A 16972-nucleotide genomic window follows, 5' to 3' on the forward strand; every position below is an offset into this window, starting at 1 on the left:
TTGAACATTTATATAACCTCCTCTGTTCGATGACCTGTTGAAAGCCAAACATTTGGTAGATCAAACGGAATGTAACGTTCATTTGTCTAGGTACGTTTATACTCTGCTGGACAATATGCAAAAATGCGGAAATTTGTCACAGAGAAATTTGGGGGGCTGCGACACATTTCCTTCTTCAGAACAACAGGTACACCAGTTATTGTCCCGCATCCGGCCGTCCTGATTTAGGTTTTCCGTGATTTCCCTAAATCGCTCCAGGCAACTGCCGGGATGGTTCCTTTGAAAGTGCACGGCCGACTTCCTTCCCCATCCCTCCCTAATCCGATGAGACCGATGACCTCGCTATCTGGTCTCCTCCCACAAACAACCCAACCCAACCAATTATTGATTTTAACGAATCATAATGGAATCAAGTGCTCCAATTTATTAGATGACATTGAAGTATGTAGTTTCTCACATTTTCACGTAGTGAATGAATACGCTCATAGTTTCATCATCAGGGAATGCATCGTAATACAGTAGCAGCGATCTTGATTTTGATGCACGCCATTGAACGTTTTTGCTCCTTTCCTGTTATACTCCCTGTACAAGAGACACAGTACTTTAGAAAATATAGTTGAATTTCTTCAGTGGGGTAAGCAGTTTATAAATACACGAGCCCGCCTGTTGCAGGGAGCAGACATAAACGCGCTGGACAAGGAGCGCCGGTCGCCCCTGCTGCTGGCGGCATCCCGCGGCGGCTGGCGCACCGTGCACAGCCTCATCCGGCTGGGCGCCAACATACACCTGAAGGACGTCAACCACCGCAACGTGCTGCACCTCGTCGTCATGAACGGGGGCCGGCTCGAGGAATTTGCCGACCAAGTCATAAAGGTTTGCTTCCAGCTCACGTTTCGTGGCGGTCTCTGAGTCTGCGACATCGGATCTTAAACGATCTTATGGCCAAGCGGTTAAAGGTGCTACAGTCTGGAACCGCGCGGCCGCTACGGTCGCAGGTTCGAATCCTGCCTCGGGCATGGATGTGTGTGATGTCCTTAGGATAGTTAGGTTTAAGTAGTTCTAAGTTCTAGGGGACTGATGACCTTAGAAGTTAAGTCCCATAGTGCTCAGAGCCATTTGAACCTTAAACGATCTTAACCTGCTGTAGAATGAAATTTTCACTCTACAGCGGAATGTGCGCTGATATGAAACTGCCTGGCAGATTAAAACTGTGTGCTGGACCGAGACTCGAACTCGGGACCTTTGCCTTTCGCGGGCAAGTGCTCTACCATGTGAGCTACCCAACCACGACCCACGACCCTTCCTTACAACTTTACTTCCGCCAGAACCTTCGACTACCTTCCAAACTTCATAGAATCTCTCCTGCGATGCTCACGAAGTAGCACTCCTGGAAGAAAGTCATGGCTTGCCACAGCCTAGGGGATGTTTCCAGAATACTAGAGCACTTGTCCGCGAAAGGTAAAGGTCCCGAGTTCGAGTCTCGGTCCGACACACAGTTTTAATCTGCCAGGAAGTTTCATATCAGCGCACACTCCGCTGCAGAGTGAAAATCTCATTCTGGAAACATCCACCAGTCTGTGGCTTAGCCATGTCTCCGCGATATCCTTTCTTCGAGGAGTGCTAGTTCTACAAGGTTCGCAGGAGAGCTTCTGTGAAGTTTGGAAGGTAGGAGACGAGGTACTGGCAGAATTAAACCTATGAGGACGCCGCGTGAGTCGTGCTTGCGTAGCTCAGTTGGTAGAGCACTTGCCCGCAAAAGGCAAGGGTCCTGAGTTCGAGTCTCGGTCCGGCATATAGTTTTAATCTGCCAGAAAGTTTCATATCAGCGCACACTCCGCTGCAGGGTGAAAATTTCATTCTAGAAACATCCCCCAGGCTGTGGCTTAGCCATGTCTCCGCTATATCCTTTATTCCAGGAGCGCTAGTTCTGCAAGGTTCGCAGGAGAGCTTCTGTGAAGTTTGGAAGGTAGGAGACGAGGGACTGGCAGAATTAAAGCTGTGAGGACGGGGCGTGAGTCGTGCTTGGGTAGCTCAGTTGGTAGAGTACTTGCCCGCGAAAGGTAAAGGTCCTGAGTTCGAGTCTCGATCCGTCACACAGTTTTAATCTGCCAGGAAGTTTCTTAACCTGCTGTATTTCGAGTACAACGTGTATTTCTGTATATCATCAGCAGCATTCGAGCAACAGTTACAAGGGGTGGACAAAAATATGGATACACCAAACCCACAACACACTGCGATGCCAAAAACGGCGTAGGAAATCCGTGGGTGTTCAAAACAGCTTCCAGTCATCTCACAATTGATAAATATAGCTCCTGTATGGTTTTCAATGGAATCTTATACCATTTTTCCTGCAAAAACGGTGCGAAGTTCAGGTAACGATAGTGGTGGTGGATAGTGATCAAGCACCCCTCCCTCCAAAAGACACCACAAAGGCTCAACAGTATTGAGATCTGGTGACTGTGGTAGCCAGGGGAGATGCGACAGTTCATCCTGGTGCTCACAAAAACAGTCCCTGACGACGCGAGCTCCGTGAACAGGCGCTCAGTGGTCTTGGAACACAGCATCACTTTTGGGAAACAAACGTTGTACGAGGGCTATGCCGAAAGTTTTTAGCAGAATGTGTGACAAAAAATTTATTTGCAAACAAACGTTTACAACTTTTCAAGCTTCTTTTGGGATGTCACTTAGTGCACTCTCGTACGCTGCAATGGCCTCTTCATCTGATGAAAACCGCTGCCCTCGAATTTTTTCCTTACCCTTAGGGAACAGAAAGAAGTCACAGGGGGCCAGGTAAGGTGAATAGGGGAGATGGGGTAACACTCGCACTTTTTCCTTCTCCAGAAAGCCCATCGTTCTGGCAGCCCTGTGCGCAGATGCATTGTCGTGATGCAGCAGAAGGTGCCCACTCTCGGACTTTCGATGCTGTGACTTCCATGTGGCGATGACTTTTGGAAGACAATCGTTCACGTACCATTCAGCACTGACTGTACGACCTGTGTCCAAGGTCACAGAGGTGAGATGCCCGATCTTTGTGAAAAAAGTTGCCACCATCTTTTTTCCAGAGCTTTTGTGGGTGGTTCCTCCCCTGGAAAGCACCACACAAAAGACTATCTCTTCGTTTCAGGGTCATAGTGGTAGACCCACGTTTCATCACCTGTGACGATATTGTAGGTGTCTTGGGACTTCCCTCCATTGAATTTTTCGAGCATGAAACGAAACCAGTCCACTCTCGCCTCCTTTTGGTTTTCTGTCAGGGAATGTGGCACCCAACGGGCACATCTCTTAGTAAGGCCTAAGTGACTATGAACGATGGTCTGTGCTGCTGTTGATCCAATATTTAGGGTCCCTTCAATGTCTCAAAATGTAAGATGTGGATCTTCTTTGATCATTTTCCTCACAGCATCAATGTTTTCATGAGTCACAGCTGTTGCTGGCCGACCGGGACGAGGTTCATCTTCAATTGACTGCCGACCCCTCGAAAACTCGCGAAATCAATTTCCAACTGTGGCCCTAGAAGGGGAAGCTTCACCAAAAACACGCAGCAAAGAAGAATGGCATTCTTCGGCATTTAAACCCTTTTTATAATCGTAAAAAGTCATGGCGCGAAAGTCGTGGCGCGACAGCTCCATCCTGCACCGCCTCTGACTCGACACGGCCTGTGATTCTTACTGCGCTGTGGGGGGATCACCGCTAGCCAGGGGCTGCGCGCGCACGTCCCAAGGTCGAAAAACGTCGCTCTTTCTAATGAAAACAACTCCATTGTCCTCCGCCTTACGGTTTACGGGCTGCTAAAAACTTTCAGCATAGCCCTCGTACCATGCGATGGGCCTGACCAACCAAGATGGTCACATAACCCCTGGCAGTAATGCGACCTTCCAGAGTACCCATGGGGCTCAGAGAATACCACGACATGGCCGTCCAATCACCGAACCCCCCCCCCCCCCCTATGTTACACTCTTCTAACGTGAATGCGGCTGTAAATTGGAAACAGTGTGAAATTAGATACATCCAAGCAAATGACTTCCCTCCATTGCTCCACTGTCTTCCTGTTACAGCCATTTGCATCACTTACGAGTGGTTTTGGAATTCCAACTCGCCCTCCACTTCCCAGCTGACCGGGCTCCCTTCGAGATGTTTTGATGCTGACAGGATACGCAAGTACGGCATTCAGCTCTGTAGTGATTTTTGCCAACTGTCAAACTATTACTTTTCGTCAGAGCCTCTTCAATGACAAAAATGTTCAAATGTGTGTGAAATCTTATGGGACTTAACTGCAAAGGTCATGGGTCCCTAAGCTTACACACTACTTAACCTAAATTATCCTAAGGACAAACACACACACCCATGCCTGAGGGAGGACTCGAACCACCGCCGGGAACAGCCACACAGTCCCTGACTGCAGCGCCTCAGACCGCTCGGCTAATCCCGTCTTCAATCACAGTTTTTCCCGATTACTCAATACACACTTTCGTCCACGTTGTGACATAGAAGATGATGTTTTCTGCTTTCCCTGTATGCGGTCTTCGATATGGTGCCTCTTGAAACCCAAAACACTTCGACTACCTTGGTTATAGAAGCACCCACACGAGCATCAACACTCTGCCCTCATTCAAATTCACTTTGCTCCGACATACCACACTCACAACTAAACAACACTGTTCTGGCCTCGACTGACACTTGCAACATATTGAGGACACTGCACACGTGCCGTTCGTGGTCAAATACAACAGAGCAGCCTGTAGGCTCCGGTAGCATCTGCATTTACGTCCAAGCATGCATTTCTCGTGGTCTTTCCATACTTTTGTCCAACCCCGTAGTCTGTGCAAGTCTGTAATTAATACTGGCAGTCGGATAAAGATGTTTGTTACAGCAGCGAGGTAAAACAGTCATCAAAGAACACTGTAAAAAATTGTTTTCTATAAACGAGTCTGACAAATGTATAGAAGCAATATCATGTGTGGCCTGTAAATTTACCGCGTCAAAAAATCACAAGTATCGGAGAGATATTGCACTAAACGGCATTCATTATACCGAGTAACAGTACGATTACCGGTATGTTTGTGTTTGCAGTGTCTAACATTGTAAATCCCATCCAACAAACATGAAGATAGCTGAGAATACTCCCGATATGTTTTATTTTGACTTATGTTAAATGAATCGCACATCGGTAGGAACAGCAAGGTGTTTTCTGCTGTCAAAAGATGATATTTTGTATTTCCTCGTTGCTTATTTCCTGAATAGGAATGATGTCTTTATTTATAAATTAGGAACTTTTCATGACAATACAGCACCCGAAAGCAGATCCGGTTAGACAACGGGACTGAAGTCAACAATGCATAGGTAGCTGCTGCACAACTAACAATAACAACAGCACAAAAGTTGTCAAGCATCATCAATCCGTCAGTTCTCTTGACTGTACCGTAAAACTGAATGCTGCATTGTTTCACGACTCCTAAGTCGCCGCAAAGTAGTTTACAGCAAAGTACAAAGCTACAGTGATTGTTAAAAGTATTCTAGCACCACAATCCGTGTCCTAAGACGTATAACAACTGCAAAAAGTTTCATTTTACGGCATAGGCAAACATCGATCCACAAGGCTGAAAGAAGTTGTTCAGTAGTTGTTCAACACTCCTATTGAAACTGAAGGAATCTAACAGAAGCTGTTCAAGTGTGATTCGCTGACTAATGAAGCGTCGGAAACAACTGCAAAGTTTTGACTAGATACTTTAGACAACTGCTAATTCCATTAGATAAATTATCGCTTTTTGCAGAGACAGTACCAATACCAACTTCGGAGGGCTTAATAGACATGGCCAGCGGGATGTGTTTCACCAAATTAAAGAAGAACTAGGAAAAAATGTAGAAGGAATTGGATGCGATGCCCATTTTCTCCACAATACTAAATCATGCGTTGCTGGACTCTTTAAATGTCGACATTAAAATAATCGTCATGGAAGTATTTAATTATTTTTCAATATACACGGTAAGGACAGAGAAGCTGAAATTGTTCTGCTTATACGTTGATGTCAATCATTTGACTCTTCTGTCACACTCAAAAACAAGATGGCTGTCAATACCCGCAGTTGAGAGAATTCTTAAGCTTTGGATTCCATTAAAATAATTTGTGGACTCTGAAGACAGGCCACTTAAAATAATTTCAGATTTTTTCAGCCATCCGATCATTGAAATTTATTTCATGTTTCTGCAGTCAAATTTGGCTCTGTTTGAAAAACAAAAAGTAATAAGCGTTGAGAAGAATAGTGTCTCGATAGTTGAAGTTAGAAATTTATTAATCGACTCTCAAAGCCGTCTGGACGAAAGGAAGAATGCCATTATTTTATTGGCGTGAAAAGCGACATGAATTTGAACAAATAAAAGAATGAGAACTCTAACCAAGAAATAATTAATTTGATTTCGAAATTTGAAGAGGTTACGATGATTTTCTGTAACATAGCATTTGATTGTTTAGAGAAATGGCCTGTTTCCTTTAATAAATATCAAGTATTTGACTGGCTGACGTTATCTGAAAACCCAGGTTGGGTGGTGACTGAAAACACTATTATATACCTGACTGAAAACAGTGTGAAGATTTCAGGCGACAATTTTTTCAGGAATATATGTATCTGACGAGCTTTTTAGAAATTGAGCGGGACTCGGAAGTCTAAACACTCCGAGGAAGAAGGTTGGATTTACTTTCTTAAGGAAACCGAAATCCCTGAACGCAAATGCCAAATTCTAAGAATGTGCGAGGTATTTGTGTTCTATTACCGCGCACAACGCCACTGTGGAAGGAGTATTTTCGCTCAAGTCGGCCCAGTGGTCTAATTGAAAGTCGCGAGCTCTATCTTCTTATCTCGTGTTTTCTACTGAAAATCTCGTGCTTGTACTCTTGTTAACTTTACTATTACAGAGATCGCCAAAACTTTATTTTTTTTTATTGGTCCTGTGCGCAACAAATAACTTACTTGGTCTTTCTGCTGCCACTGCTTGATCTGCTGCATTCCATTATTTAACAACAAGATAAAAAAAACCTATTATTCATGCTGAGTGCAATGCATGTTCTGTATGGCGGCTCCTGCTGTTGCTGTTGCTATATTCTGAAAGCGATTCTTTCTCATTCAATTAACAAAACGCTAGAAGCTCTTTGAACAATCGCTTCGTTTGTAAATCTGCCTCCAGTGGCATTAAAGCAATATTACAAATTAATCAAACTCTTGAGACAGACTGAAATACTTCTCAATTGAATACATAGTAAAACAATTGCCTGACAATTACAAAAGAAAACAATGACAAAAATCAATACTTAATGTAACAATGGTTTCCCCTTAAGAATTCAGCTCCTATCATTATCAAAATTACCGTCTGCTGCTACGCACATACACAAACCCTTTCTTTAAATTAATAAGCGCCCTTGAAATTATAATAAATATCAACTAAATACCAAATCCTGTGTCGCTGCTGGCGGACACGGCAGTACGGCAGCTCGGCGACGACCCCTCGCCCAACACATGTGCACACCACAACAGGCAGGCTCCTACGCTGGCTTCAAAACTGCCACTAGTTAATCCGTGCGCTGCGAGGTGCGACAACAATATCTTAGATTCCAGAGCTTGTGTATGCGCGCTGTAGCCAACCTTTACATCCTAAGAGAGTATTGCCAACTCTCATGATGAATGAAATCCACTGCTGCCAGGGACTATGGAACCAATCTTACAGTGTTAATTTAACTACAAGCTTACTTGCAGGTAGTTTTATAAATACTTTAAAGGAAAAAAAAGACTTGCTGAAAAAAGTGAGATCTTGCGAAAAATATGGTGTAGCAACTGTGGTGTACCAACTACATCTGCCATAACAGGTCCCATGTAATTGTGTTCTAAATAAAAAGTAATTATATTAAATAATTTTTTAAATTTATTTCTACAATCCTATCTCAGAGTGTCCCGGCGAGGTCCTAGTTAGATATGGCAAACCTAGCTGAGTAGCGTCGTCCTACGCAATGACAGGAAAATTTTGTTCTGTCCATATTATGTCTAAACGTTAATAGTTTATAATACGATGCATTTTAGTTTCTAACACAAGCCATAATAATTTATACTGAATCTCACAGTCAGTATATTTTTGGCTACAGAAACAATGGGCGACCGTCATTTCAGCTTGTCGACAGAAGGGTGGAACTGTTGTTACTCTTCCCATTTTGCGAAAACAAGAGTAAGAATGTCATGGTCATTTGGCTAGCTTGTGTACATGCAGCCTATTAAGCTAGTGGGACAAAAATGTTATTTAAGTTTTGTAGTGGAGAGACTTATAATTTGTTACACGCAAGCTGAATAAACTTCCTGGAAGTACTAGAGCAGCGACAAGAAACACGAGCTAAAACTGTGGTTATCTTTACTATGTATAAGAACATGTCGATATGATAAGAATAAAGTGCTAAATATTTGCTATATGATCGCAATCTTAGTTTTCTGTGTAACTATCACCCTATGAATAGTTTGTCTGAATAGAATGACTAAATTAGAAATGGATTAAGTCTGAAATCTATCTGCGTATTAGTGTTCTAATGTAGAGGCGTCTTTTCGTGTTCTTCCTGTTTATGTAAAGCGTCATAGAGGCGGAAAAGCTTATCAGACTTATCAGTAGCTACACGAGTGCGGGTAACTGCCTGAAAATCACATTGATGATTACCAGCAGAGTCTACTGAGAACGACATGGGGCTGAGTTCCTTGACACGATACTGCATAGCTATCTCAGCAGGTTAACATGTCTCTTACCGGGAAGAGACACAAAATAAGGGAGGGTATGTAACTAGGAAACAAAAGAAAAATTCGGAATAGGAATTAAAATCCATGGAGCGAAATAAAAACTTTGAGGCTCGCCGATGACATTGTAATTTTGTCAGAGACAGCAAAGGACCTGGAAGAGCAGCTGAACGGAATGGACAGTGTCTTGAAAGGAGGATATAAGATGAACATCAACAAAAGCAAAACGAGGATAATGGAATGTAGTCGAATTAAATAGGGTGATACTGAGGAAATTAGATTAGGAAATGAGACGCTTAAAGTAGTAAATGAGTTTTGCTTTTTGGGGAGCAAAATAACTGATGATGGTCGAAGTAGAGAGGATATAAAAAGTAGACTGGCAATGGCAAGGTAAGCGTTTCTGAAGAAGAGAAATTTGTTAACATCGAGTATATATTTAAGCGTCAGGAAGTCTTTTCTGAAAGTATTTGTATGGAGTGTAGCCATGTATGGAAGTGAAACGTGGACAATAAATAGTTCAGACAAAAAGAGAATAGAAGCTTTCGAAATGTGGTGCTACAAAAGAATGCTGAAGATTAGATGGGTAGATCATGTAACTGATGAGGAGGTATTGAATAGAATTGGGGAGAAGAGAAATTTGTGGCACAACTTGACTAGAAGAAGGGATCGCTTGGTAGGACATATTCTGAGGCATCAAGGGATCACCAATTTAGTATTGGAGGGCAGCGTGGAGCGTAAAAATCGTATAGGGAGACCACGAGATGAATACACTAAACAGATTCAGAAGGATTTAGGTTGCAGTAGGTACTGGGAGATGAAGAAGCTTGCACAGGATAGAGTAGCATGGAGAGCTGCGTCAAACCAGTCTCTGGACTGAAGACCACGTAAACAACATGTAACTAGGAGTAACGAAATTAATAAAAGTCAATTGAGACGGATAATTTCCGTGTGTTTACTAATACTTGTTGCCGTATTTTATGGTCTATAAGACGCTATGGACTATAAGACGCACCTTAATATTTAAACATTTTTTTAAAAAATATATTTTTACCATTTTTATTATTAGATTACAAAGCCAGACTAAAAAATTCTTGTTTTCCTTTAAAATCCGTGAAAATCGGCATTTGAACTTTTTTATTCTTCTTCCTCTCCATCGTCATCGTTGTCTTCTGCATATGTAAGATAGTCTTCACTGCCATCGAGAGCGTTACTTATGCCACACTTCTTGAAAGATTTGACAAGAATGTCTTCTCTCACTCTAAACCACAGCAGTTTTATCCACTGACACACATTTCTGATTACAAGTTGTTTTAAAGTTCCCTTCGGTGTGAATTCATATTGTGTTTCATGCATCACCCATTTGTTCCATCCGTCTCTCATACACACTGTAAATGGTTTATTTATTGAGACATCAAGAAGCTGCAATATTGAAATAAGTCGTCCTGGAATAAGAGCAAGCTATGTATCTCCCTGTCTCAGTTTCTCGTTCACAGAATTTTTTAAATGACTACTGACTGATCTTGCACAAGAAGAGAACTCTTCTTTAATAAACCACCTTTCCTTCTCTCCCACACTTTGTTAATCCATAATTTCATACTAGAGGCTCATCCAGTTGGGGGTAATTCAGAAAGTTTTGGCATTGTTTTGCGCTTGAAAATTATCGTTGGATTAAGTTTAGTATCGTCAGCATATCATAAAGAACAACTGTCTAGTGCATTTATTTCATGTCCACTTGTTTTTATAGTAACAGTTTTAGCTCCTTTCATGGCAACAGTTCTGTTAACACTAAATTGAAGACGGCACTCACGCAAATATTGCCCGCTTAAGTGACGCTTCCGAAGGGATCTGAAATCACCTGATCTGTTGACATATTCATGCTCGAGAGTTTTAATTATAACTTATTTATTTATCGAAAATAATGAATAATGAAAGTAGATGAATGTACAACTTACGACATTATGAGTCGAAAGTCAAAAACTGTTTTTGGAAGCTGTTTGAATATTTGATTTATTAAGCACAGCACAAGATTAATGTTTACAAAGTGTATTTAACTGTCAAAACGGTGTTCACTAAACATGACTGTCATTTATATTTAATTCAAGATCATCATTATCATCGCTTGAGGGCGTGATGTTGATAATAACTTCGTCGATGGTCATTTCCTTTCAAATGGTTCAAATGGCTCTGAGCACTATGGGACTCAACTGCTGTGGTCATTAGTCCCCTAGAACTTAGAACTACTTAAACCTAACTAACATAAGGACATCACACACACCCATGCCCGAGGCAGGATTCGAACCTGCGACCGTAGCAGCAGCGCGGCTCCTGACTGGAGCGCCTAGAACCGCGCGGTCACCGCGGCCGGCGGTCATTTCCTTTATTCCATTTTGTGTCCAATACTCTTGCTCTAGCTGGTGCACTTTCCTGCATTAATCTTGCCAGTCCTGTGCAGTAATTGAAAGGAAAGCAGCATTAACAAGATTCTGCAATCTTTCCTTCGACATATCACCAGTGACATTGTTCTCCCTGAAATTGTGTTATATTTTGGCCCGTGTAAAATCTGACTGATTTAGATCGCAGTTGCAGGGCGGTAAATGGACTACTTTGTGGCCTCAGCTGTGAGTTATACTCGACGTACACTTTCACGGCTGATTTGTTTTTCTTTATTTTATCTAGCAGTTCAGCGTTCCTCATTGAGTCGTTGCAGTTCAGTTGACTGTTTCGCGACCACTCTGACATCGTAATCCTGAAATCATATTTAGTAGGCGTTCTGTCTAACTTCCTGCCGTAGTACGGCACATTATCCATACAATCACTGAATTGGGTGGAATTCCATACAATCACTGAATTGGGTGGAATGTTAGGAACCACCATGTTTGCAAACACAACACCCCCCCCCCCATCCTTTTCAAGAAGTTCACAAGTTAGTGTAAACAATTCCTTGCATGAAACTCCCCGACTAATTAAAACTGTGTGCCAGACTGGGTTCCCATGTTCGATTCCGGGCCGGTATACAGATTTAATTTGTCAGAATACTTCAGTTCGGCGCACACTCCGCTACAGAGTGAAAATTCATTCTAGTTTGTTGCACTTGCAGCAAGTGCTTGCCGAATGTGTCATGTCGTGCAAGTTTTTCTCATGCTTACAGAAGTTGTGTGTGTTCCGTGCCGGCGCGAAAATATCAGTTCCGAAAAAGAGAATGGCACAAAGACAGACGGGTCGAAACAAATTTAACATTGGAAACCCTAAACGTAATTGGCACCACCAGTCAAGGAAGAACGAAATGAATTTAACAACCAAATTCTTTCGCCAGACAGGCAAATAAAATGGCAGTACAGATGTTTTTAAATTTGAGCTGATTTTTTAGTAAACATAAATGCATTGCATTTGTGGTAAAAGTAGTAAATACCGCTGGCAAAAATCGAAAAGTGAATAAAAGGCAGTCTCTTGGAGAAAAGCTGTGCCGCAATTTTGTTTCCTGTTATCGAATATTTGTTTATACAGTCGACAAGAGAGGTTCAAAATACGACGTGCTCAGAGTTCTTAATCCAAGTGAAGTCCGTTGATTTTAGATAATTGAGTAGTGTTTTCTGGTAACATTAATAGGTACCCCTCTAACATTGTCCTACTTTTTGTTTTTGTAATAGTAATGATTTTTATTCATTAATAATAATACAACAACAGAGGCGACTGCTCTGGTTTTTTAAAATGACTGCACTTCTGCAACAACTACCTGAAGCACGTTCCTGAAGTAAACTTGCCCAAGTGACTTGAAGAAGTAAACCTGAGCAAGTTTTTGTTCTAATGAAGCACTTAGCAAGTGCTTACAGAAGTTACTTGCTATAAAAATAAAGTGCATTCATAACTACTTAAGGATTGACAGTTCGGAAATAGCACAGGTGAGCGCGGGACAGAGTTGCCAAGCCCCCACGGAACTCTCGCGTAATCTCATGTTTTATTCAACTCGCTCACACACACTAACTATTAGATCATTAAATGTGGAGCCGACTGTAATTCGTTATGAAATAGTTTCACTATGTGATGGTTTCATTTTTATTTTTTCTAAATGTCTACGTAGACAATAAAACGACAGTTTACAAGAAACAACTTTCCGACGACGTTATCAAATTTTCGACATGCGAAAAAGTTTCTTGTTATTGAAGTTAGGTGTACACATTATGCGAATGAAATGTCAAGAAAACATCAAATTTTCATCTGTTTCAAACCTTAGTTGTGTCGATGTCGCGCAATCATCTGCTCGCGTACAGTAGCGATAGGCAACAGATCTCTATATTTGTAAATACCTGATATATTTCTGATATGCATCCTTATTTCCAACACAACAAAAAATAAAATAATGTTTGTTTGGTATCTTAAATTGGGCAACATCTATTATGAGAAACAAAAACACTACAAAAACGGCCAATGTATTGCAGACATTTTGTATATTGCAATATGTATGCGCAGGTTGCATTCTAGAAATGTACTTTCTTTAGAATTAATATCTGATAATGCCGCCATATTAAAATTTCAAAACTTAGTGTGAATTAATTTTGCTATGCCAGTACTTACAAGTGCAAACTGCGCATTCCAAATGTGCAGCTGAATCCGTTTGTGCTGCATCTCTGGGTGCATAATGGTAAAACTCCACTGACATCACTCTCGTCACTATTACAGACACTTGAAATTTCGCTGTCACTATTGTCGTTTAAATAGATAATCATCTCTTCCACTGAAGTCTCCAAAGCACCTTCATCCTGCCATGCTCTTTCCATAATGTTGTGTGTGTGTGTTTGATGGCTTTCTTCCAGTCTTCAGAGGTAACATGAGTAATAGCTTCTTTAGTGCGTGCTTCTACTGCGGGGAGCGTAAATTATGGGTTGTTCCTGGCAACGTAACCTTTAATATGGACCCATATCAACTCTATAGGGTTGAAGTGGCAGTGGTACAGTGGCAGCTGGACGATTGTATGCCTATATTTTTTTGCCAGTTCGGCGATTTCATATTTTGGAAATTGCGGTTTATGGAAATTTATTTCTTACATAAGCTCGACCTTCTTAAGGTCATGAGACACATTTACGTTACGACGCTCAAGCCAGTTAATCATTTCCTCGTTTCGCTTTGCCATGGTAGGTGCTTTGTCAACAGCAACTGAATCATATGGGGCATTGTCTAAAACAATTGTTGACGGTTTATCTAGGTTGGGTGTTAGAGCTTCTACGAACCACTTTGCGAATGTAATGTGGTTCACATCTTCATTATAATCTTTTGTCTTCTTCGATTTAAAGAGAAGGTGACAGTTTGGTACGAAACCTTGCGAGATGCCTGCATGCAGTGGAATCAATCTGCCCCACTTACAAGACGGCATCTGCATTGTTCCTTTAATCGTGTTGTCTGCCCACCCCTGATTACCTACGTGACCAGAATTAACCCACGTTTCATCGAACCAAACAACTTCATTAACATTTATGCTAAATGTTTGTCTTAAAAACCGGCATCGCCATGCAGCAATATCCTCCCTTTCCAATAGCTTACAGCTGCAAAATTGTCCATAGTGAAATCCTGCGTAGTGCAAAACAGTGAATTTATGATGTTCGATTGCCCTGAAAAAGCCCTGATCCTTTAAATGTGACCAATAACTTCGAGAGTGTGGGATGTTCCTTTCTGCGATAATAATCGTAAAGATGACGACGAATGGTATCCTCTGCAAATGAACAGTTCCTTCCTAATTTTTACTAGTGTTTTTGTTGATATTCAGAGCTGCTGCCGTTCTGTATACTACCTTGCTAAAGGAGCGTTCTCCCTACCACTTCCGTCGCAGCTGTCAGTACTAACGTAATTTTGAATAGACTATCGTAATAGACTTTCGTAATAGTTCGCGTCTAGGAGCAGCATGACGTTCACAGCGCTCGGAGGCAAATGATTATCTTTCAAGTAGTGATGATTTTCTCCGCTTCTAGCAGCACTAGCGAAATTGTCAAGTTATTGTGACCAAACAGTACTTGCGGAGATATAAAAAGCTAAACTTGCATTTTTTCGTGCGTCTATTTTTTCGACCGACTTTGCTTTATATTATCCATATGAACATTGCTCAAGATATAATTTTCTATTACTTCAATTAACAGGACCCAAAAAGTTGTACAAGATGACCTAGTTTTGTTTCTTTCAACAGAATATTGTCGAACATATTATGCATCAAATTTGCCGAAACCTCAAGGATGTACGTACGATAGTTCCGCTGTGGGTTCAAACAAGTGAATATCTCGGAAATACTATATTGGCGAAAATAAACCTTCCCCAGTGTTCATTGAAACATGTGAGAACGTTTTCATAAAATTTCAGAAAAATCCTTGACCATGATGTGGGAGCTTTCTCCGAAAGTAAACCAACTGACATACATGGTCGTCCACTGATCGTGACCGGGCCAAATATCTCACGAAATAAGCGTCAAACGAAAAAACTACAAAGAACGAAACTTGTCTAGCTTGAAGGGGGAAACCAGATGGCGCTTGGTTGGCCCGCTAGATGGCGCTGCCATAGGTCAAACGGATATCAACTGCGTTTTTTTAAGTAGGAGCCCCCATTTTTTATTACATATTCGTGTAGTACGTAAAGAAATGAGAATTTTTTAGTTGGACCACTTTCCTCTCTTTGTAATAGATAGCGCTGTAATAGCCATAAACATATGGCTCACAATTTTAGACGAACAGTTGGTAACAAGTAGGTTTTTTAAAATTAAAATACAGGACGTAGGTACGTTTGAACATTTTATTTCGGTTGTTGCAGTGTGATACATGTACCTTTGTGAACCTATCATTTCTGAGGAGGCATGCTGTTACAGCGTGATTACCTGTAAATACCACATTAATGCAATATATGCTCAAAATGATGTCCGTCAACCTCAATGCATTTGGCAATACGTGTAACGACATTCCTCTTAACAGCGAGTAGTTCGCCTTCCGCAATGGTCGCACATGCATTGACAATGCGCTGGCGCGTGTTGTCAGGCGCTGTCGGTGGATCTCGATAGCAAATATCCTTCAACTTTCCCCATAGAAAGAAGTCCGGGGAAGTCAGATCCGGTGAACGTGCGGGCCATGGTATGGTGCTTCGACGACCAGTCCACCTGTCATGAAATATGCTACTCAATACCGCTTTAACTGCACGCGAGCTATGTACCGGACATCCATCATGTTGGAAGTACATCGCCATTCTGTCATGCAGTGAAACATCTTGTAGTAACATCGGTAGAACATTACGTAGGAAATCAGCGTACATTGCACCATTTAGATTGCCATAGATAAAATGGGGTCCAATTATCCTTCCTCCTATAATGCCGCACCATACATTAACCCGCCAAGGTCGCTGATGTTCCACCTGTCGCAGCCATCGTGGATTTTCCATTGCCTAATAGAGCATATTATGCCGGTTTACGTTACCGCTGTTGGTGAATGACGCTTCGTCGCTAAAGAGAACGCGTGCAAAAAATCTGTCATCGTCCCGTAATTTCTCTTGTGCCCAGTGGCAGAATTGTACACGACGTTCAAAGTGGTCGCCATGCAACTCCTGGTGCATAGAAGTATGGTACGTGTGCAATCGATGTTGATGTAGCATTCTCAACACCTACGTTTTTGAGATTCCCGATTCTCGCGCAATTTGTCTGCTACTGATGTGCGGATTAGCCGCGACAGCAGCTAAAACACCTACTTGGGTATCATCATTTGTTGCAGGTCGTGGTTGACATTTCACATGTGGCTGAACACTTCCTGTGTCCTGAAATAACGTAACTATCCGGCGAACGGTCCGGACATTTGGATGATGTCGTCCAGGATACTGAGCAGCATACATAGCACATGCCCATAGGGCATTTTCATCACAATAGCCATACATCAACACGACATCGACCTATTCCGCAATTGGTAAAGGGTGCATTTTAACACGGGTAATGTATCACGAAGCAAATACCGTCCGCACCGGCGAAATGTTACGTGATTCCACGTACTTATACATTTGTGACTATTACAGCGCCACCTATCACAAAGCGAAAAAGTGGTCCAACTAAAACATTCATATTTCTTTACCTACTACACGAATATGTAATAAAAATGGGGGTTCCTATTTAAAACAACGCAGTTGATATTCGTTTGGCCTATGGCAGCGCCATCTAGCGGGCCAACCATAGCGCCATCTTGTTTCCCACTTCAAGCTAGACG

General features: G+C 41.9%; 1 protein-coding gene across 1 annotated transcript in view; it reads left to right on the forward strand.

Annotated features, from left to right (window-relative positions):
* The window catches only part of LOC124774919 (transient receptor potential cation channel subfamily A member 1), a 208005-nt gene that overhangs the window by 36408 nt on the left and 154625 nt on the right, over positions 1-16972 (forward strand). The window contains exon 7 of the mRNA XM_047249599.1: positions 673-873. Coding sequence (XP_047105555.1) covers positions 673-873 — 201 coding nt within the window. The remainder of the gene's footprint in view (positions 1-672; positions 874-16972) is intronic.

Source organism: Schistocerca piceifrons, chromosome 1 (assembly GCF_021461385.2).
Source record: "Schistocerca piceifrons isolate TAMUIC-IGC-003096 chromosome 1, iqSchPice1.1, whole genome shotgun sequence".
Taxonomy (NCBI): Eukaryota; Metazoa; Arthropoda; class Insecta; order Orthoptera; family Acrididae; genus Schistocerca; species Schistocerca piceifrons.